The following is a 25,535-nucleotide window of genomic DNA, read 5'->3' on the forward strand; positions in this document are numbered from 1 at the left end:
GGATCATAGTTCACATGGTCGTACCCTGGTTGAGTGGTCAGACCTTCAGCTTGTCACGGGTTCGAGTCCCGGTCAGTCCTGGGATTTTTACGTTGTGGACAAGGTCGCAGTTAAATTTTTTCTCGGGATTCTCTCGTTTCTCCATATTAGGCATCTGCATAATTTTGTCAATATTTCTCCATCTCGTCATCATTCCATAGCATTTCCCGAACGCTGACTGGCGACGTACGGAGGGGGCTGGCCTAGTTATCTGCAGGAGGTTTGCCTGCTCGAAACCTGGGTACGCAGCGAATCTTTGCGTTTTTTTCCTTAGTTAGTTAACGACGCTGTATCAACTACTAGGTTATTTAGCGTCGATGAGACTGGTGATAGCGAGATGGTATTTGGCGAGATGAGGCCGAGGATTCGCCATAGATTACCTGACATTCGCCTTACGGTTGGGGAAGACCTCAGAAAAAACCCAACCAGGTAATCAGCCCAAGCGGGAATCGAACCCGCGCCCGAGCGCAACTCCGAATCGGCAAGCAAGCGCCTTAGCCGACTGAGCTACGTCGGTGGCGTAACCTTAGTGTAGTCAATCGGTGTGGGTTTGAGAATGCTCCTGCTTGAGGGTTAGCACAATAGATCGTAGAAGGTCACAGTGCCCCTCTCCCGAAAACTCCATTTCGTTGCACATGGTTGTGTTGTCTGACATTGTCTACTATGATTACTCTGTTTGGGCAGAGTACTCTTAAATTGTATTGTTTATTTTCCTTCCCCTCAATAATAGTAAATGTAATAGTCAATTTCTAGGTTCAGGGTCGTAAACCGCCAGTCCTATAGCTATATAACTTTTTCATCTGGTGTTACTTAAACCAGTTTAATTTTGATCTCGAATTTCAGCTTCTCTCTTTCAAACTCTGTTCTTTTTTAAGTTATCTCAACCGCCTCTAGGTGTAAAGAAAGCAAAAGCTGTTTAATTGGCTGGAAAAATCATGGCGTCCGTGTTCTGGGATTCTAAGGGGATAATCATGATTGACTATCTAGCGAAGAGGAGAACAATAACCGGAGAATATTATTCAAATCTTCTGCAGGAAGTGAAAGGGAAATTTTGCGACAAGATTCCGGGTATGGCCAAGAAGAGAATTTTGTTTCATCACGACAATGCACCCGCTCACACATCTGCAATCGCGGTTGCTAAACTATACGAACTACAGTTCGAATTCTAACAGCACCCTCCTCCTCCATACTCACCAGATCTCGCATCCTCATATTTTTTTTTTTTTTTTTGCCGAAGCTCGAAAATTACTTGGCTGGGAAGAAATTTCCGTCAAATGAAGAGATTATCGCAGTAGCAGAATGATTTTCTGCAGAGCTCGAGGAATCTTTGTACAAGGAGGGCATATCAGCATTGTAACACCGGTGGACAAAGTGTGTGAATCTCAGGAGGAATTATGTTTAGAAATAAAGATTGTTTCAGAATAATCCTAGTTTACAGTAATTTATATTTGTGGCTATGAACTTTTCAAAAAAATCTTGTAGTAATAAAATTAATTACTATGGCAAATAAAATGGAGATTTTATTTTAAAATGTTACCAAGTATTTGCTTACAATAAATTGGTATAGATTTTGCCCAGAACACAACGTTCTGTGACCAACATTAGCGATAAAATTTGCACTACGTATCTTAACTCAGAACGGCAAAATTTCTTGTCCGAGTGTAGGCCTATATTTGATCGACTGACTGTTAAAATGTTTCACTTGCAAAATATTTATATAGAACCCAAATGTAAAATAGTGATTGCATACTAACGCATTGTTTCTTCATTATTTGGTGTATTAAAGTTAAAAGTTAGCCTCTTCGTATTACAAAGCTATAGAACCCCACAGAGAAGCGGAATGTTAAAGCTTCTGAAAACCAAGCGAAGTGGCTCATGCGTTAAGCACGAGACTCGTAATCGGCAGGTCTGCGGTTCAAATCCCCGGACCGACCAACCCGATTGTAGTTTTTCCGTGGTTTTCCACAGTTACTTATGCAAATATAGGGTTAGAAATTTTATTGCCACGGTCTATTTTCCTTCCTCTTCCCTGTAAAAAAAAAATAATTTAGTATTCATCATCTCATTCCATAGGCATATTCAGGTCATGACGCATGTCTTCGTCCGCTTGCAGGAGGAGCGTCCTACCGAGGGCGCTTCGACACCACCTTAGAAGGGCTATGCTGCTTGGTCACCTTGGCGGTATGAACTTTGGGCGGAGAGAGATCTAATGTGGCCGATGGGCTGGTACACCTCATTCTCATTCATCCCGAAATTCGAGTTGCACAACAGGCCACTGTCGAGCTTCTATATTTCCAGATAATTGACAATTGTAGCAGTAGGGATGTCTATCTTAAGTGCTTGCTACCTTTAGCCGAAAGAAAATGCCCTGGTACTCATTTCTGTAAAACCTCGTGTATTCCTCGACAGTTTTATCTCTGCCGCATCAGTTCTTTTCCGTTGGCTGGTGGATGATGATGATGATGATGATGATGATGATGATGATAATAATAATAATAATAATAATAATAATAATAATAATAATAATGCAGGTAGTAATAATAACTATGATATGAAAACGTAACTTTAAACACTAAAGTTATGCGATCACCTCTAAATCCAGGGATTATCATACCAATGCGGTAAAGCGAAAGTTGCGAGCTAATTGCGGATGATTCGCGCATTATGCATGAAAGTTGGTAGGTCTCTATGTAATTTAACCACTAACTGACGACAAGAAACTTACAGCAGCGACCTGCTTCCGATACGGCTCGTCTCTTTGCTCTCTTTCGTGAACAAACATTAGACTCTCTCACAAGGCGAACCTTCCTGACCTTGTGGTCATTACGATGCAGGACAACCGAGGAGACGTCACAGGACAAGTACGAGACAAGAATCGAACACCTAGTCCCGTGGAATGGTGATAAATATCCGTCTACACAGGGAATCTAACCACGGACCGCTTAGTTGAATCTACCAAGTGGCTTGTAAACACAAATAATCGAAAAATCGAAAGAGAATTGGGAGGAAAAATTTTAAAAGGTACGTTGTCCTTGCAAGGGGTTGGGGGCTGTACAAAAGTAAATATGTGAGCTCCAAGCCTGTTGGCCACTAGTCTCACTCCGGATTACGCTGCTCCACTGAAGGAACTCTAGAAAATTTTGAAGGGGAAGCCGAAATTGGACGTAACCTCTTAGGTACCACATACGCGAGGGGGACTGAGATTTGATCAAGTGATCACGGAACGGGAAGAGGAAGAGCTGGCTGATGTTTGCCGTTAGGATGGCAAGACGCTGTCATCTGTTGTTCGATGACAAAGCATGTGAAGGCCGTCGGATGAAGCGCCGTGAAATCTAAATCTGCAATTTGAGAGGTCCCTGTCCTTTCGATTTGCGCCTAATTGAGTGACCTCGTATATTTAATAGACAATTTATATGTTCTGAACTAGGGCATACGTCCATACTGCTATAAAATCGTTTTATATCCATTTACGACAAATACACGTCATACCGAGTTGATAAGATGACAGCATTTATTTTCCTTATTAGATTTCAATTTCGTACATTAGTTTAATAAAAGCGATATCCTTACTATGATTAATTCCTCAGTGCTACAGCAGTTACAAATATGATCACAAACTGTGACTTCCTTTAAAATAAATAAGATTAAACAGGATACAGATTTTCAAATACTAGGTTATTTAATAATTTACAAACAGTTACACCAATATTTCGTGAAGTTTATACAGTGAAATTCTTAAAAACATTATACAAATGCCATCCGGTTATCTTTGTTTGGAAGGAATCCAAGTTCCATGCATATCGGATATCGTGGTTTCAAGTTACAAGGAGAACGTACGAAGGTTCGGGATTATATTCCACAGATGGTCACTTCGACATCTGGAACAGAAACTAGAACAACTTATGGACAGGTCTTAATAACATCAAAGGTGAAAGTTCTTTCAAATGCTACTACCTACTAGTTGTCACAATCCATTATTTGTGACATATTGTTCATTTTTATGATTACATGAACTATCGAAATTTGAACAACACTCAAACCTTAATTTGACAAAATATTCTTTTTACAAATTAATTCCGATATTTTACATTATACTTTCTGGTTTCCTATTCTTGCATTTAAGTCACCTATTAAAATAAAATAATCATTGCGGTTGAATTTGTTGATAAAGGAAAAGACTCATTGGAGACCGTAACTGTCACTATGCTACTACTTGAAATGACGATGATGATGATTATTATTATTATTATTATTATTATTATTATTATTATTATTATTATTTTACTTTAGTCAATATACTGTATTCTAGTATGGAAAATATATTGTTTCATACAATATGAAAATACATAAAAAGAAAGTAAAAAATGATCTAATGAAGTATATATCTAATTTGAATAGCATACCTAGATAGAGGTACGCGAATTTTATGAAAATTAAATTTATAACAAATTCAGAAGGTTCAGATTTTAAGGCATGAATGTTTCCTTGCTTTTTGATGTTTACGTAAATTATTGAAGATATTCTTTGCTTGGAGTCTCTCACAGACAGAAAGAAACGAAACTAATTTATCACGTAAACAGAATTGCCCTAGGTCAGCACAACTACCCGAACATTATTGCTTCAGAATTGTGCAACAAATGGAATCCGGTATCGACAGCTATACGGTAGCACCGTGTAGAAGTAATTGAGGAAGGATGTCTGAGTAAATGTGCTTGCCTTAATTCAATCTGGTATGACTGCATCGAGCACTAAGTGATAGTAGTTACAAAGAAATCAATTTAAGATTCGATTTTGTCAGCTCGTTATGCAACTGCTACCAGATTACAGGACTTCATTTCTTCAAAATTGCTGCGCTATCAACCACTTAACTGAAACCACTAATTTTGAAATTGAAAAAATTAACACTGTAGATATAGTAAACTTTAATGAAATTAATATTCAAGTACAGTTTCAAGATTAAATTATTATAGATTCCCAATGCATAAATATAAAAAAAGAAATCCTAACCTGTATCTTCACTGTTCAAGAATATTCGTAAAGTGACAGGGAATCCGTGGAATTCCTATAATTGCGTGAAACGTTTATACTATTCGTGATTGTTGTTACGAGCATGGTTAAGGTTGTAATAACGTTTTTTTTTAATTTGTTTATTTCGCGGCACTCGTCAACTGCGATGGTTATATAGCGTCTGAGTGTAATGAAATTAATAACGCCAGCGAAATTAGCCCAGCTCCGAAAGTTACCCAGATTAATATTAATATTTATTAATTATGTTCAAATTTCAAGTAACACTCGCTGTGATAGCAGTAACAATAATTATGTGTTTATTTCTAATCACAAAAATTATATGAAAAATCAATCCCAGTCATATCAACAGATGATAAGCTTGAAAGTACAGATTTCACGATAATAAATTTCTATTTTAGACATAATCAAAATTATGTTGTCATTGATAAAAGCGTTTAAATGAAATAATATTCAGTTAACATTTATTAATTTATTTTAATTTAAATTCACAAAACTCACAAAATTTTTATTTAGAATTGAATAGTCTTGAAATGTTTTGCATATTGATTAAGATTTAATTTGGGCGTAGAATTTCAAGTTGTTTAGGTCTGTTCGACCTTTAAAATCTTAAAAGCACAAAAGATAATAAAATTTAATGCTAATCTAACCTCATAAGAAATTGTTTGAGCAACAAATTAAGGTTTATGCCGACTGAATGGTTATGCTTGGTTGTTTTTTTCTGCAAAGAATATCTGTGCCGGTTAAACATGAATATCATGCTCCAAATCGTATGAATGGGATTCTAAATGTAAGGTATTTGATATAAGAGAATGTTTTGTGAGGAGACATAGATTAGAAGAATGATTACTCCATTACCCCATAACGTCTTTCGACGGATTTTATTTTCATCCCTCAATTAAGAATATTTTAACTTCTAAAATACGAGTTTTTTCCATCAAAGTATGTAACCATTTGCATGGTAGTTCCATAGACATTGGTGAAGTAAGCACCGCCCGTTCCTTTCTCAGACAAAACATTTGAAGAGTTCGCGGGAAAAACGATGAATGTCACAGTTTTGTTAAGATTGATGTCATTATCTAATTCAATGGATCACTGCGAAATTTAATGTTGTTCGTATGAAAAATGGTAAAAAGGAGAATTCACCACGAATACAGTAATCCTTTCCTTTATTTTCTATAGAAACAGCACTACATCTTGCAGTTATAGACTCAATTAGATCATTATCTAATCCTTAACAGAAATGTGACATTCGTTGTTTTTCCCGCGAACTCTTCATTTATTCTCTTCAGCACTATTCAAGTTTCAAACAACACCCGCTAGCAACTTTCGTTTCATGATCGTTGCCAACTTCATCAAAGGAAAAAGATACTGTCAATATAAATGTTAGAAAGTAACTGCCAGTTATATTTCAGTACCGTACCAAAATTCGAAACAAAGCTGGCAAAAGAAAATTCAACCTGGCACCTAGAAAATCAGTACAATCCGCTATTGTATATGAAGAGTGCACTGCAAGAATGATGGATTTCATTTGGAATACATTTTGCAGGAGAAGCGATTGAAAGTTTGAAATGCTTAGCGCTCAAAGCTTAAGTGTGATTTTCCGATCATTACTGGAAAATGACTATCAGTGTTAATGCTATATAACTCTCTATGTACATTCTATGTATCTTAAGCTATGCATTGATAGTCTTGGTTCATTTTCGACAAGAAAGTGACATCCATCATTCTTGCAGTGGACTCTTCATATATTATGGTAATAGAAGGAAAATAGTTAAGGTTCACGCTTGAGGTAGGCTAAATGTACAAAGTAACTACATCCGGGCTATACCCAATACAGGGCTTGTAGTTATTCCTACTGTAATAAATTTCAGAGTTAAACTATGAAATGAGTATAAAAATAAATAATTCTATATTTAATGAACATTCATCATCACTTTCACCACCCCGGTACCATCACTGTTACCGCACAATTTAATATGGAAAAGATGAAATAATAAGAGTTTAAGTATTGTTATTGTGATTCAATATTATTGTGTTTGAATATGTTTTAGAAAGCAGTTCCATCGTAGCATAAGTTAGCTCAATTTGACGTACTCGAACGAATCAAAGAAAGGGGTACATCCGGTCCACGCTTTTGGACACGCTACTCCAAATAAAACTGACACAACAAAGAGTGAAAGCAGCAGTTGCAGACATATAAGAAACAATGACGTATCGGTAGTATAATAAGGAACAGACTCCCGGTCACGGGCAAGGCCGACCGCTTGCACACGCTTTCATTCTTCAATTGTTATTTTTTTTGTATACAATTTCCCAGCATTCCCTGGTGTTAGAACATTACAGCATATCTAATGTTAGACAGGAGCCATGAGCGCGCACTCAACCATTATTACACGATAATGAAGATTCAGGTTCTCTACGAAAAAGAGAGAAAAAGATGTTTGGAAAGGCTACAACAGCAGCAGCAGCAGGAAGTATCAAGGCCGCTTGCACTGCTTTCTCCAATTATAGTCTGCAGCAAGGCCTCTAATCACGGTATTCATGTAAATCTACACCCCAGTCTTTTATTAATTACATTAAATCATCCCTGAGAATACGCATAAAATTCTCACAAGATTAAAGTTGTTAACATTGTTATGAGTTTTACGACGCTGTTATTATCCCGGAAAAAGTTCTTCAATATAATTGTTCTGCCGGAGGAAATAGAGGAACAATGAAAAAAAATGTTCAGGCGTCTCAAGCTTTAAGATCTCACCAAGGATAAACTATTATTTCGAAACTACTTTTATTTAATTTCTTCTGTTACTCGCGTCTGGATTGTATTCAATATAATGCTGAATAATTGTGCTTGACAGCGGGACGTCAACAACAGAGATTCCCTGGCAACTAACCATGTAAACACAATTTTATTATTCATATACCGCTGACCTTACCTCTGATTGAGGTTCTGGCTCATAATTATGTACAGTACATATATTATCAGGCAGTACATCTCACTTGACGATATGTGTCAGAGAAAGAACAATTGTTATATACATCTGAAGTCTGATTAGTGTAATATGTAGCTAAACGTATGGAATGAAGGGGGGGAAAGGAACTGGCCACTCTGCCCCATTATCTCTTGGCCTAGTTGCCTCATAAGTAATGTTCGTATCACTTGTGAGGTTCAGACCTGTCTTCGGTCAATTGGCTAAACTACTGCTGATCTATTTTGTAATGCTGTTTAATTTAATTAAGAAATAGTACATTATGCAACGAGCCTATGAGAGTAATTAAGACGCAAGTATGTTTGTCTATGAAACGAGCGCAAGCGAGTTTCATAATGCAAACCAAGATTTCAGGTATAACTCCCTGTAAAGTTGATTTGAATAATTTCGAGGGAAAAATTGTTCCGGAGCCGAGTATCGAACCCGGGACCTTTGGTTTAACGTACCAACGCTCTACCACTGAGCTACTCGGGAACTCTAACCGACACCGATCCAGTGGTAGGTACGTTAAACCAAAGGTCCCGGGTTCGATACCCGGCTCCGGAACAATTTTTCCCTCGAAATTATTCAAATCAACTTTACAGGGAGTTATACCTGAAATCTTGGTTTGCATAATACACGTCACTGTTCGTTAACAGAAAAACCACAATTTAAGTCACAAGGAGTTAGTGTGCACTCGAAGTTGGTTGCTTGACGGTTGTCAGCCCACTTTGAGGTCTGTGGATATAGAGGAAAAAATTGGATCGGTGTCGGTTAGAGTTCCCGAGTAGCTCAGTGGTAGAGCGTTGGTACGTTAAACCAAAGGTCCCGGGTTCGAAACCCGGCTCCGGAACAATTTTTCCCTCGAAATTATTCGAGTTTCATAATTTTCATACGAGCGTCTTAATTACCATTATAGGCAAGTTTCATACGACTTTTTATGCTCGACCATATTTCTAACTTGAAATTATTCATAAGTATCATTTTATTTTTATCTGACTCAAGATGGGAAGTGACCTTGTGCATAGCTCGTGTGAGATGTGCGCAGACGCGAAAGTATTGATTTTTTTTTAGGAACAACAATATCATTGACCTTGGTGTAGAGAATAACATGAACTAATCTTGGATAACCTGGAAATTGATTTAGAATTGAAAAACGAGATGACAAATTGAATTTATTTGAATATTATTTACAATTAACGCTAATTATTATAGTAACAGAACATAACCTTCTGTGACAGTATTGGATTTCCAGCCTCCGTGACGTTTCCCTCGTTATCTTTCGATTGCATATCCGAGAATAATCGAAAACCTGAACTTTAATGAATAGGTGTACTTTAATGACATGCATTAAAGTACTGTTACCAGGTGTATAATTACTACATTTCGGCATGGTCGAGAATAAAGTACTTTACAAAATCAGGCTGATGGGCGAAATAAGCTGTTACTATTTGAAGAAATAAAATAAAATAAAATAATGGCAGGGGATTCATCGAATTCCTATAATTGCGTGAAATGTTAATGCTGTTCGTGATTGTTATTGTAATTGTTGGAATTGCAAGGATGTATGAAATTTGAAATAAAATTTTTTATATTTCTTTTCATTTGTCTTTATACACCGCGCACTTAAATTTAATAAAGCGGAGCCTTCTCTTTAGTGAAGTTATTTCATAATTGCTTCCTTATGTCTTGAGGCCTAGTCTCGAAATAATTCAATTCATAGTCGTAAAGATTCACACATCAACATCACGCCAATGAGTTGTTTGAAACTGTAATAAATAGTATTTGATTACAGAGAATTTGATTCATTTGGAAATTAATACCACAGTTAAGCTATGTTAAATTAACTATTTCTGTCTTTATTCTCCCCTCATTTATTAATCACCCCTAGTTGTCTACGAATAATAATGAATTCTTAATGATATCACATTCATCGATACACCTATGCTGGGTTGCAAGAAGAAAAAACAGCAAATAGCATTCTATCGTTATGTAACGAATCGTTTAAAGTTAGTGGGTTATTAAATTATAAAGTGCTGTTTAAGTAACACTTAACGGACTGTTAATTACCAATCCATTGGCCATTTAACTCTGCATTTCAAGCGAGTCACTATCGTCGGCTGTAGACACTTAACACAACTTTCACGAGAGATGGCACCAGGATAAAATGTCCAATTGAATATAAGGTGCCAATAAACAAACCCTTCAGCAGCTAACCCGTCAAAGCCGGCACAATAAATCAATATCATATATTTCTACCAGATTATGCCTAAGTAATTTTGCAGTTTAGCCCTGAAAATAATTATTGACCTATGCACCAAGAAGCGAGTAAATGACCTTACATCTTTTAATAAAATGTAATTTCCGTATGAATCTATAAAGACGATTCAATGTAATCAATTTAATCACTTAAGCTCAAATGACAATTTTATTTGCTTCCATAGCAACCTTGAATGTAAGGAATCCAAGTTAATTAGCTCATTGTCTACTAGCCTACTTGCAATATTTAATGACTGAATAAACAAATATGCTAAACTGTATGAAAAACAATCCGAGTGGTACGAAAAATCGCTTTGAAATTTGGCCGTCAGGGAGAAAAATGCTACATGTCCACGTAATAATGGGGATTATCTCTACACCACACACGTGACACGAACCGCTCTTCCCGCTTTGCCTTCACTTCTTTAGCTTATTAAGAACGTGTTAATTTCTTATAGGACATAAATCAGACCTATAAATTAGAGGACTCTTTACATTAGGCGACGTTCTTGCAAGTCTATACTATTATGTACTTAAAGGACCGTGATGCTATTCGCCGACGATCAAATTGTTATGGTTGCTTCGGAAGATAGTCACCAAAGATTAATATATGAACTACAAAATACCACCGGCGTGGCTCAGTCGGTTAAAGCGCTTGCTTGTCGGTCTGAAGTTGCGTTCGGACGCGGATTCGAACCCCGCTTGGACTCATTACCTGGTTGGGTTTTTTCCGAGGTTTTCCCCAACCGTAATGTGAATGCAAGGTAATCTATGGCGAATCCTCGGCCTCATCTCGCTATCACTAATCTCATCGACGCTAAATAACCTAGTAGTTGATATAGCGTCGTTAAATAACCAACTAGAAATAAAAATAAAAATAAAAAAATAAACTGCAAAAGACAGCTTTAAGATTATCATTTGACAATTTTGCCAGAAAAGTCCAAGATTTTGGCATTCTAAGAAAAAGAACGTTTAAAAGCCAAAATAAAAATTGGCAATAAAAATATTGAACAGATCAAGGATTTTAAATATCTAAGCTGTGAAGTAGACATTACAAAAGAATTGGACCAAGAAAATAGAATACAAAATTTTAATTCTTATATGTGGGACTATAAAGACGGCCATTTAAACAAAACCCGGATAGAACAATCTTCAAGTTGTGTGAAGTATTGGCGGCTCCAGCTCTTCTTTACTGGTGTGAGTGTTTTTTGTGGTTTATTTAAGACCCTTTATCAACTGCTATAGCTACCTAGCGTCTGAGTGAGATGAAGGTGATAATGCTAGCGAGATGAGTCTGAGGTCTAGGGCGAAAGTTACCCAGCATTTGGTCTTAATGAATTAAATGAAAACCCCGGAAGAAACAACCAGGTAACTTGTCCAAACCAGGATTTGAATCATGTCCCGCTAGTTTTACGATCAGACATGCTAACTCTTACTCCACAGTTGTGGACTGGTCTGGGTGTTCGTCAGAAACAGAAACAAAAAATTTAAGTAGAAAAGCAGTGCAGATATTAGAGAACAATTAAATATATCCTCTGAATAACTTTATGATATCTTTACTGTGTTAACTTTTGAAATTTATCTGGCTGACTAGTTTCGAAGTGGTATCCTTCATTGTCCGAAGCCGAAGGATACTACTTCGAAACTAGTCAGCCAGGTAAACTGAAAAAGTTACGATAGTAAAGATATCGAAGTTGTTCAGTGATTATAAGTGTTAAAAGAGTGTATCGAACAATGAATAATAAATATATCCAACTTAACATCCCCAAGCAGATTTTAATTTTATAGACCGCAAGACAGAAGAGATAGAGGAAGGCCAACAGAAAAGATGGAGAAACCAGTTTCTATAAGAGGCCGGGATAGGTCTAAAGACCTAATCCGTGTGGCTGATGATGATGATGATGATGATGATGATGATGATGATGATGATGATGATGATGATGATGATGATGATGATGATGAAAAGACTATTAAAAGAATTAAAGAACTAATAAATTCGTTCATGCGACCCAGCGTCAATCTGATAATCACTTTGTTTTAATCATATGTCACGAGAGTCGAATCGAGACTGAAGGCTGGTTAACAATAAACCGGGAACGAGAACCAGGATGAAAACGAGAAACAGAGGACGTGAATATGAAAAATTTTGATTCACAATAAACCGAGAATGTAGACGACTATGCATATCGATATGCATGTCAATAACGATATGTAAAGTCGATATTACGCATTCTGATGTTATTTGTGTATAATGGACCAATGGCATTCTCTGATGTTATTTGTCTATGTTCTCTCATGAGTACAAGGCAGCCAACATAAACACAGATTAACCAACTTCGAAATTTCAACTGAAACATTTCATTAGGTACGATACTATAAATATGCCCTTGCATCTTTATTATCACAACCTATTTTAAGTCTACCATAACGTAAAATAATTAGAGAAGAAACATTTGTAATAGAACAAAAATGAACACAACAGTAGTTATTGAATTGAAGCATGAATATGTAGGGTGTAATACAACCAATACAGTAATAAAATATGATTCACTTACGATCGGTGTTCAAAGATGCAGCTATTGAAAGCCACGTATTCTCCTTCATTTTCTCTTCTTTATCAACGTGAGGATTTTCCTCAACACTCAATATTAGAATCTCATCAAATAAAACTTGCTCCATGATGCACAGCACAGAAAAAATAATGCATAGGTTATGTCACGGTCTTCTTGCTACAATATATATGACGACAAAATAGCTTTTAAATGGCAATAGAATGAATCTAGTGGGCTGTGATCGGAAACGTGAACGCCAAAGTTGAAACTTGGCCAACTCTCCGTTCCCGATCCCGGGCTCCGGCAAGCTTTTCGTTAATTGTGAATGCTCACATATAAATGTACACATTTTAACAATTTTACCGTTTTCGTTTTCGTTCCGATTCTCGTTTCCGGTTTATTGTGAACCAGCCTTAAACTTCTTCGCTGTCCTGTACAATGCACCTGTACAATGATGGTAATGTATTACTTAATATCATTGAGTAACATAACAGAAATGTACAGTAATCACATGTAATTAACTTCACTTCCATCAACGGGTTCTAATAGCAAGTAAAAGTATCAGGAATGAAAGTGGTTGCATGCGCGTGGACAAGTTTTCATAGTGCACTGTAATCACGGCCGTCGATTACAGGATTCCAATGCAATTGCTCTTACAAAAAGACGCTAAACTCTTGTTCATCGTGAAAGCTGTCTTGCGCAACCGTGATTATATCGGCGAGCCACCCCGAGTCACGTAGCCTTCAAGGCAATATGACATTGGTCTTGAACTTAAACTTTACGCTGACTTGTTACACCTCAGAATGTCAGCATGGCTTCTGTACTTCACAAACATCTTCTCTTACATATTTTTTCACTTGATTGTTACTACTTTTTGGTCTAGTTCCGTTGTACGTACACTGGCGTTCAGAGATACCTGAACCCTACTAATCGATAATAGTGATCGATAATTTGTTCGTGTAAGTGTGGCTACTTTAGTTATTACTTCTATGAACAGATGGCGAAGGTAATAGTCAGTTTCGCCAATAGTACATAAATATAGGCCTAATCCCATTATAAAGTAAAAAATTCTATCCCCATCTAATGATTGTAAAAAACACTAGATATAGCGGGAAACTGTTGGTATCGTCAATTATGAGAATAATCTAGTCAAATTATCTTATGTTGTATGTTCCAAAACTTTTACAAGGCGGGACCCACTTTTGGGCAAGACATTAATTGCTTGCGACCTCCCACTACTGTATTCATCACCATTTCAAATATATAAATCCCTATAAAATTGAAAACAACGATAACTTCACTCAAAACCAGTATACACTTAGGTCCTACTACCCAGCTTCTAACGTACCGGTACCTGCAAGACTATAAATCGGAATATGCAAAACAATTTTGCAATTCTCTTTGATTTCTTACACTAGTCTACCTTGCTGATAGATTTTTCGAACACTTAAACACATTAAATATTAACACTTAATATAATGGCAGTTGGCATTGGATACATGTCAACATATACATTACTAACTTGGAGTCAGGCCACAAAGGGAAACATCGAAGAAGGAAAGTTCGATGCGGTGCTGTGGATTGAATTCGGCGTAGCTCAATGGTCAGAGCGCTTGGTACGTAGAACTAAGGACCCGGGTTCGATCCCCGGCGCCGGAGTGAATTTTTCTCCTAAAATATCAAGTGTCAATATTACAGATAAATTCTGTAAGACAAATTAATGTATCTATAATATACTTTAAATATTAGTTTGCAAGACCAAGATGTTAACACAGCGAGAGATAAAATTGACGGATTTATAAGGAAACTTGATTTCTGGTCGACATCCTTGACAAAAAGAAGCTCGATTCATTCCAGTGTATTAAAAAACTTAGCTAGTGTCGTATGATACGACAAATACTGAGCTTGTTTTGTGGATATGCAATACATTTCGACAATTTTAAACAATAACGTTTTGAGTACGGTAATTATTTTCTGGAAGAAACGCAAAACAATTACGACAGTCGCAATTGGGTAATGAATCTGTTTTTAGACAGTTACGCTCAATTGGCTGCAATTTAAAAAAATATAGACTCACTGAAATATGTATGTACCGATGAAATGTTGAAACTATACTTTTTTTTTTCGCAGAGCATAGAGCAGTATTGGATCAAAAGAGTGCAAGAATATATCTAGCTTACAAAAGAAGAACTTAAATTGTTTAAGTATTTGCAAATTCATATTTATGCAAAATAAGCCTCTAGTCTATCATTGCCATCAAAACAAAAGTGAAAAATTAGAAATATCTATAACAATTTGTAAAGGTACAGTTCAAATTTGTGAATTCCATAACTAATTACTAAGATGCGGATAAAGTAGCTGTATCAGAATAGGGGCTTCACTTGCTTCAGACTAAGTAAGCACTACCCCCTTCCACTAGCTAAAACTCTACCTGCTGGAAAGAGCACTCCCCACTCTCTAGCTAAAACATCAATGTACAGCCGATAGGAACTGAATATACGTCATCACTACTGTCGGCTGGGGGACACGTGACAACTATTTAATGTTTGTAAACAAAACGCACGGATGCCTATCCTGATACAGCTACTTTATCCGAACCTTATTAGTTACTAAAACAGTGTATCACTATTTATTTATTTATTTATTTATTTATTTATTTATTTATTTATTTATTTATTTATTTATTTATTTATTTATTTATTTTTGTACGGGGCGGCCGGGTAGCTCAGCTGGTAGAGCAGCTGGCTACGGACTGGAAGGTCCGGGGTTCGATCCCAGGTGGTGACAGGATTTTTTCTCGTTGCCAAACTTTCAGAACGGCCCCGAGGTTCACTCAGCCACTCACTGAGTACCGGGTCTTTCCCGGGGGTGAAAGGCGGTCAGAGCGTGGTGCCGACCACACCACCTCATTCTAGTGCCGAGGTCATGGAAAGCATGAGGCTCTACCTCCATGCCCCCCAAATGCCTCCATGGCATTTTACGGGGATACCTTTTTTATTTTTATATTCAATTCTGTTTATTATCTCCGACTGAGATTGTTGTATACATCTGAAATCTGATTAGTGTAATATGTAACTAGTCAGCGATGTATGCAATGGATGGAGAATGCGATTGCCACCCTACCTCATCATTTTCTGGCTTAGTGCTTCATAAGTGATGCCTTATTGGTGTCACTTATTAGGTTGAAACCTGTCTTTGGACAGTAGACTAAAAAAAAAACAACAACCGTGTTTATGTTTCTAAATGTAACATAAACTGATGCTAACAAATAGTTTGCTTTTGTTTTATTTTGTAAATGTATTCGCGACTCCCTTCAACTCTTTACACGACGCCCACTTTGTGAACCACTGCTCTAACAGGAATATTACAACTAATTACACTTAACATGGCGTGCGAACATAGACTGCTTTGACTGGCAACCTAAGAGTGCAACATGTCGTAGGAAATACGGGCGGAAGCTCCGGTAAGCATTACATCAAAACTCAACGAGTCTTTTTCTATCCCGCAGTTAGTCGCTTCACTCGCGGCTATAGCCACTGCCCGGCCTGGTAACATCGGCGGCGGCGGCGGCGGTGGCGGATTTGGCGGCGGATTCGGAGGTTCCGGATTCGGAGGAAGCGGCGGAGGTATCGACACGTATTCGGCACCTCCAAGCGGGGGCGGAGCCCCATCCGGAGGCTACGGCGCACCGGCGCCTCAGTATGGAGCCCCGGCACAGGCTCCTGTGATCCACAAGCACGTATACGTACACGTACCGCCCCCGGAACCGACTTATTACCAACCCAAGAAGCCACTGCCACCGCCCCCACCACCACAGAAACACTACAAGATCGTGTTCATCAAGGCCCCTACGCCACCACCTCCAACCGTGCCCGACATCCCGGCTCTGCCGCCACCCGACGAACAGAAGACTCTGATCTACGTCTTGGTCAAGAAGCCAGAGGAAGCGCCCGAGATCACCATCCCCACGCCAGCACCTACGAAGCCGTCCAAACCAGAGGTCTACTTCATCAGATACAAGACGCAGGTAAGATAAGACTTTGGTAAGAGGTTTTAAACAATTTTGGCATGAAAATTGTGAATCTTATCACCAGGCTTCGAGACTTTGGACCCAATACAATAAGTTTACTGTACATGCACTATAGGTTGTTGACTCGCTACAGGTAGATAGAGATGTGTTGAGTAACAACGTTGCTATTTAGAGTAGAGTACGGTAGTATGGAGAAACACACGTATGTACATTCTGAAAGTAAATATAGGCTACATTACACAATGATGTCAAAAGAATGTGAAAAGCATTTATTCTCCTGTCTTTTATAAGCATTCCTGTTTAAATATACACAGTGTTAATGGTGGAAATAACCATGTAGCATTTATCCTATTGGTCGTCTTTAGGAAGTGCAGTTACAGTACCGAAATACAATGTACTACAAGATACATTCTCAGTGTCTCAAACGCAAATCTTTTTCGTTTATCTGCCAAAGTTTGTACTGTAGAAAGTTGCGCTCTACGTCGCATGACGTGATAGGAGCAAAACGAAAAAACCTAATATCATTGCAGTCTCTAAGAGACAGTCCTTTATTCTCGGGTGACTATGTCCACTAATTTGCTGTTTATGTTACACAATGTTCCATATCCGTTATTTTTACATAAAATTGATTTCCACTTCTGTTTTACACGTTCAGTAACCGGTGTACTTGATGTCTCATTAATTCTCTGCATCATTTTCTAAATTAATTTGAGGGCTTCCGGCATCTCTTGCTCTGACTTTTCTAACCGTGTAATAGTTTCAGACACAGTTTGTATGAAAACCAAATTATTCGTCAGAACTTTCAAATCCGACCGTTTTCCTTTGCGTATTTGTTGGCATTCATTCTACAGTACCCCCACCCACTGTACGCTTTACCACTATACTCAGTACGCAGTTATGCGGATTTCCCACTGAACTGCTCTATTGGGTCCGAAGTCTCGAAGCCTGCTTATCACCAGAGCTAGGAAGTTGATACCAAAACTGTTAAGTTGTGTGAGCTTGGACTATATCTCTACCAAATGAAAAGTAATAGCGCATTTCTCAATGTCAATGAATCAAAACAACAAACATGTACAGCCGAGTGGTAACCAAACATGTGCTCCAATCGTTCTCGGCCTTAGAACAAGAAAATAATAAACGTATAACAACTTATAAAACATAATTTTTAATTATAAACTTCATAACTCCCAATCTAAAATAATTTATCCATACATATAAAAATAACATAAAAAGTACACAATTATGATTAGAGCCTTATTATAACAAATCTGCAGTGCTCGGGCAAAGTGACACAAGTCAGTTTCCACAAATCTTTTTTGATAATTTATTGACAACTTACGGAACATCTGCTCGCTTGGAAAAAAAATACACAAGTATTTCTCCCATTACAATAATCCATACAGAAAAAATCAAATCGACATAAACCAGTATAAGGTGTCAATAAATTATCGAAAAAGGTTTGTGGAAACTGACTTCTGTCACTTTTCCCAAGCACTGCAGAAATAACAATGAACATTTTCATTTTCTCAAAAGAAATACTCCTTTCATATTGAGAAAAAAAAACAATATTTGTACTCTGAAAATATTCGTTCTACGTCACAAGACGTTATTGGTACAAATCTGAAATATGATACAGTATATCTTACTATCACCAGGTGAACAACTACTTTGGGAATCTAATAGTGTATCTCATATGTGGCACATAATATTAAACCCATAATTGTTTTCAAGAAAATTTTTAATTTCTATTGTAATGACAGCTAAGAAGTTCGTATCATAATTCCGATGTTGAACTTGGACTGTATCTCAACCGAATGCATAGGAGCAAGAGACAACATTTAACGAAGAACAATCCGGGAGAAAATAAACGTGTTACACACTCCTGTTTGCATAATTATTTAATAACAGATGAGTTTACATTTTCGGAATCATGCATAATATTAACATTACGTAAATAATACAATAACAACAGAATAGCTCACTTTGTCCAGAGCCTAAAATATTAATGTAAATTAACAATATTCTTAAAACTATTCACGACTCTACTCAGCTCCACAGAATGTCACTGTGCGTTGTTTATGTGAACATACTGTGTGTCATCTGTAGCGAGCGGCAGCAGGGCGAGACGCGGGGATATCTTCAGTATACTCCTCGCTGTACTCAACTGAAATCTACTGTTTTGGTACGAACTTCCTACCTATGCTCATCACTTCTCTGTGATACTCTCGGTTAAACGAGAGAGGATCTGAAGAAGATGGAAGTGAAACAATGGACATTACGTGTTGAAATGTATGTCATCGTAGTCACCAAAATAATTAGCACATTCTTTTATCCACCAATGGAGTTTTCTTGGTAATATTCATCGTCACTATCATTTTCCTCATGTTTTCAGGTATTCTAATCGCCTACGTGTCATTTATTACAATTACTATTTTATTGGTCAATTTTCGAAGGATAAAATGTAAACTGAGATAATATCATAAAACACAAAAGAAGCGTTATATCACAGTTTTTCGATCCAAACACCCGGATAAAATATTTATCGGCGTTGGTGAAAACTGCCCTATCTAAGATATGTAATAATACAGCTGAATCAATATTCTTTCTGGCTTGAATAAATTTAGGGAAAATACGTATCACGACATAATGAAATTATTAATCGATACATTATATTTTCTATTTATACTACCTCCTGCCCAAAATTACACCCTAAGTCACGTTCGGACTGAAATATGATATGGGAGAGAAGTCCCATTATCAGATTCGTACAGTTAACGTATTGAAATGCGTGGAATGAACTCCGAAAATATTAGGCCTATACTATAGATCGGTATTAAAATATTGTACATGTTATCAGTAATTTAGTATAGAACAGAAGCATTTATCTATTCCTTGTATAATTGCCGCTAATGGACAACATTCTAATGTTGAGATGACAAAAATGTGATATTCTTTTCGTGTGGAGATAAATTCTATGTGCAACTATAGCTACAAACAAAGTTATATGCATGTAAGACGTTTACGAAGTGACTATAAAAATCCAACCAATCAAGATCCTGAATCTTCCTGGTAACCATAAAACCAAGCTATTATGAGTAGTTGCTGTTGCAGCACTATAAACCAAGCTTAACGGACGCAATAAAAGAAAGTTATAATTCTTATCATAGGAATGACTTCATAAAAATGCCAATTTCTTCATCTCCAATATATCTTATATGCTATAAATATGCCTTAGAATATTGTATTTACATCTGAAATGATTAATATTTTATGCTTTCTATTCAATGTTGTGAGATTGAAAGTAATTCTAAAAATCTTCCTGTAGATGATGGCAAGAGGCTACTAAAGCTAAAAATGAGATAGGCAGGATCTTATTTTTTATTCATTCATTCATTTATTTTATTCCATAGATCTTACATGAGCAATGAAGCTTTAAGATGTGGAACATGTCAACATTTTACAGTATTACAATTACAATTTTTACAAATTTTTATAGTTTTACAATTTAGTAATGTTCTACAATTTTTACAATTTTGTACTTTTTTTTTTACAAAATTAAACAAAATATATATCACTTATATAGACCAGTGATTCTCAAGTGGGGGGCTGCGGCCCTCTAGGGGATAGCGAACAAAATAAATAATAATAACAATAATAATAATAATAATAATAATAACAATAACAATAATTTTAAAAGCGATTCTATGAATATTTAAACATACGACTATTTTACATTAAATAATGATATAATTTGTTTTCTTTTTAAATTGATACAGAATTTGAAATTACTCTGTTCTACGCCCTGGTTAACGAATCTGTCGGAAAACTGGTCTACACAGCTGGCTTCATATGGATGAATGACGAAAATTCAAGTATCCACCATTAGTTTCAAAAAAAATATCTGCACCAATGTTGATGAGCCCATTCCCTCCCTTTTCTTCACATTATTTTAGTGCGGTCCCCTGGCCTTAGGTGTAGAATATAGGACATAATATTGTGAAATTTGGTTTATTTTGAAAACATTATAGCGAACTAAATTGATTAGAACTGATTCATACGGATATTGTTAATAAATGTAGGCCTGATGTAACTTGTAGGTCTAATTTATTTTAAATTATTATTGTTAATCATGTGAATACTTCAAATTACATTATATTAAAAAATTGCAATAATGTTTTGTTCGCGACCCCACATTCAAGGAGGAGATAGGTGAAAATTTGGTCTGTTTTAAGAAAAAGCACATTTTCGATTTTTGCGGAAAAATAGGCTAATTATTGACCTTTCACTTATATGTTGGCCAACATAATTGTCCTCAAAATTTACGCTTTAGTTTTATTTCAAATTAGAAACAGATTTCGTGACGGAAGATCGACATTTTAAAGTAATTTTTCCACACTTATATTTGCTGCATTTACTCACATTCAAATATGTATTATAAGTCTCGCAACAAATTTCATGCTGAGAAGTTGAAATTTTTACTGTATATTCTGAAAAGTATAGTTAACAAAACTACAGACTTTTGAAAAGTAAAAAACTAAACAATAAATTGATAGTAATGAAGGTTGAAGCCATTAGTACCAATAATAAGAGGCTGTTGTATAAACAAAAAGCCACTAGCTTAAAAAATTTAGGAAACGGAAATTTTACCCTTTTCAACACTTTACTGCTTTTCGGCCCCACAAAGGGTCGCGGCACTCCGGTTAAGAATCACTGTTCTACCCTACATCGTAGGCCAGAGGGCCGCACTAAAGTGGGGAAAAGGGGACCTCATCATCAAAAATGTTGAGAAACACTGACGTAGATCAAAAGTGCTACATTCCAGATAACTTCCAATTTACGTACCTCAGATCAGATTCAGAGTCTACAACAGTCAGAGTATTGTTAAGACACACTAGGACTGAGTTAAAAAAAAAAGCCAACATATCATTTTTAGTTTTTTTTTATGTACGAAAATACTTATTGGGAACTTAGGAAGGTGGTAGTAAACAGTTTTGTGCTTCTATTTTTTTTTCGTTTGAGATTCAGGATCTATTTTTATATAGGCATGCTCCATATCGTTGGTGTTCGTGCAAAATGGCATATGTCAAAAAATTCAAGCAATTTTTTCCCCTCTGGATATGCATTATTTTGGTGCTCAGATATAATTGCGAAATATCACAAGATGTGTTTTTATGAAAACATTTAAAGTTTCAAAGTAATTTATCTGAAACCAACAAAAATATTCAGTTTTTTCCTTTTCCTCAAAAACGGGTAATTTTACCATACGACATTTTCACGAACATCAACGATATGTAACTATTGTATCTCTTTTCAAAAATTTACCCTTTTCTCGAAACTAAATTTTTTATGTTCAAAATCTCCATGCACATGCAGTTTTCACCAAACTCAATCAAAATATTCGTACGAGTCCATGCACATATTATCCGAGAGCTAACGTTGAGACATTTAAGTATATTGAAAATTATTGTGAGCTAAAAAATATAAATAAAAAATATGAATAAATCTATGCTTCATTTTCATAAATGTATTGTGCCTAAACAAGCTTAGATATAATGAATTTCGCAACGTTAAAATATTGCCTGTGAATCTGGATCCATATGAAAGATATGAAATTGCTGTATTTGAAAGTAATGCGCATGGGACATTTTGAGTAGCCTACATCACTAATTTGCAGACTAATTAAAGTAAAATTAACTTCGAAACTAGCACTCCGGTTGAGCTTAAAATTTGCAGACCCCATGTTCTTAATGCATCTAACAAAGAGCTAAAAATTGAAATAAATAAATCGGATTATAATAATTGTAAACATTTCGAAACTCAGTCCAATTGTCCCTTAAATGTGCGCGACTCAGTGTTTCTAATTAAACATGTACGTGCTTAGAACTACAGGAAAAGTCATTATTGACTACAGTTCGAGGCAATTTCCTTGCACGTGTTAACTGGTGCAATGTTGCATGTAGAGCGTTGCACATTCAAGGCCCGCGGCACTTCAAAAGTTCTTTTTTATTTAGGATTAAAGAAAGTTACGTTTCATTTCAGAAACAGGAAGGCTACGGACCATCGCAGCCCAGTTCCGGGTATGGAGCGCCGGCCCCCGGCCCCTCAGCCCCTGGGGACAGCTACGGAGCACCAGCGCCTGCACCTTCAGGGCAGTACGGAGCGCCGTCTGGCGGGGGTCCCTATTAAACCCTGCGCAGCAGATTCAACTACAGGCTGTTAACCGCTCGTTCACCCGGACGAGCTTTTGTTCTGTACGGCGTCAGCTAATGACATTGTTCGGTCTTTGGATGTTACTGTTATTGCGGGATAAACGAAGTATTAGTCGTAGTGGACATTGTTACGGATGATGGCCGAGATAAAGCAATACTGAGTGAAAAATTCGTGATTTTAGGCCTTCAAACTAGACTCTCGATTATGTAGAAGAAAATATATGCAGTTCAAAAAAAAAAAAAAAAACGTAATTCGATCTTAGGATCTATTGCATCAAGGCTTTCTTATGTTGGTCACAGAGTAAAATAGTATTTTAAAAACTTACCTTATTCAGTTATTCAAAATTTTATAGAATCTTGCCTCAGGTTTCTAATTATGAATTACATTCAACCAAATTAGTTCCACACTTTTAGCATTGTCACTTTTATCATAAAGGAGAACGAAACAACAATGATAAAAAAAGAAACATCTTTTCTACTATCATTTGTCTTGTGACCATGATTGCCAATGCTTGCAAAACCAAGAATGTAAATTTAGTGCCAACTGACGTAATAAAATAACAGTGTACTCATACGCAATAATGTAATGAAAAATATTTCAAGATAATGCGACTCTGAAGCTTTCTCGGGTTAAGTATGTCACGTTCTTGGAGATTTTTTCACAGCCTTCGGAAAACTTACTAGAATTTATTTTTACAATCCAGAGCAAGAATGCAGCTGCATATCCGCATATATTTTCTTATTATTTACGACAAAGTGTACTTATCTAGGCTTGATTATCACGATTTTTACTAGTTCTCTTTTGAAGTTAATTCATGATCTAAATATGTAGACCTCGCATTCACTCAGGAACATGTCTCCGTTTCTGACCCTTCGACTGGATTTCGCCCTCGGTGGCGACGAAATCCACGTCATTAGCGTAATGAAGCGTTACATGAAGCGATGAAACGAGTATCTCGGTGAAATCAACGTTAGTTTCTTCAGTGTAAGATTTAAAAAGTCAAAATTTCAATGTCCAGTACACTAATAGTTGTAGATTTTTATTGTTCCCATTCAAACGATCTGAGTTCATTTGAGTTATAACAGAAATAACAGTTCGTGTTTATTTCTATTATAAAAAAAATTATAGGAAAATCAAACCCAGCCATATCAATCGATAAGCTTGAAAGTAATGATTTCACAATAGTAAATTGTAATTTTATACATAATCAAAATTAGTTATTACTGATAAAAGCGTTTAACTGAAATAATACTCGGTTAATATTCATTTATTTTATTTCAAATTCACAAAACTGACAAAATGTTATTTAGAAATGAAACGTCTAAAAATTGTTTGAGTAATATTAAGCTCTACTTCGATTGAATGATTGTGCTTGGTTTTTTCGTGATTTTTTTTACTATTCTTTGCTTTCTGCAAAGAATATCTGTGCCAGTTAAACATGAATATCGTGGGCCAAGTCGAATGAATGGGATTCTGTTAGGTATTTGATATAGGAGAATGTTCTGTGAGGAGAGACAGATTAGAAGAATGATTGCACCAGTACGCCATAACGTCTCTCGACGGGTTTTATTTCTATCCGGAAGTTCGGAATATTTTAATATCTAAAATACGATTTTTTTTTCATCAAAGTACAGTATGTAACTACATGGTAGTTTCATAGGTATTGCTGATGTATGCACCGTCTGTTCTTTCCTCAGACAAAATGTTTATTCTCTTCAGCACTATTGTCGTAGTTCACTGCAGTTAAATGTCGTCGTAAGTCGTCAAGTCATGATCGCTAGCCATCGTAGACCCAGTGGTGAAGGTCATGAACTGTTTTACTTTACAAACGTGTTGAGATTATGCGGTATACGAGCTTCTCGAGCAAGTAAATATATTATACTATTCCCAAGAGGGTAACATTTCATCTCATCTCTTGATATGGAGGCTTCTAGTTCATAAAGAAGAGATCTTGTGATTCCATGAGGTATTTTTGTACGACCATTTTTACACTTGTATTATAGTTAATTTGTAACTTTTTGTAATAATAATAATTAAAAATACAATAAAAATATGAACTTTTATACAAACTCGAGTATAGTGAAATGATTTAACCTCTGAGTGATGAATAATTTCGAGAGATTATACTGGCATATATTCTATTACAAAAATTAAATCCGTGGTGCGATACCCCATGAAGGGCCATGAGCGTCCAGCCTACTGCTGTTCTCACGTCCTCATGCCTCATTGGTAGGACCAGGAATTTCATACATTTGCATATACGGTAGGCGGCAAAACAAACGACACTATAGTAATATACGTTACAAGAGCGGTATGTTGAAGTTTTCATGTTCGAGGAAAAGTTTGAAAAAGCGAAGCGTAGTTGAGCTTTTTTAATTTCCGAGAATTGAAAGAAAACATGCCGCTCGTGTATCGTACATTATTTTGTGCGAAGATCGTTTATTACATACC

General features: G+C 36.4%; 1 protein-coding gene across 1 annotated transcript in view; it reads left to right on the forward strand.

Annotated features, from left to right (window-relative positions):
* Positions 1–25,156, forward strand: part of TwdlE (TweedleE) — a 77,106-nt gene extending 51,950 nt beyond the window's left edge. Inside the window, exons 6-7 of the mRNA XM_069848685.1 lie at positions 16,353–16,871; positions 22,914–25,156. Of these exons, the coding sequence (XP_069704786.1) occupies positions 16,353–16,871; positions 22,914–23,060 (666 nt within the window). The 3' untranslated portion in view covers positions 23,061–25,156. The remainder of the gene's footprint in view (positions 1–16,352; positions 16,872–22,913) is intronic.
* The last annotated feature ends 379 nt before the right edge of the window (positions 25,157–25,535 follow it).

Source organism: Periplaneta americana, chromosome 15 (genome assembly GCF_040183065.1).
Source record: "Periplaneta americana isolate PAMFEO1 chromosome 15, P.americana_PAMFEO1_priV1, whole genome shotgun sequence".
Taxonomy (NCBI): Eukaryota; Metazoa; Arthropoda; class Insecta; order Blattodea; family Blattidae; genus Periplaneta; species Periplaneta americana.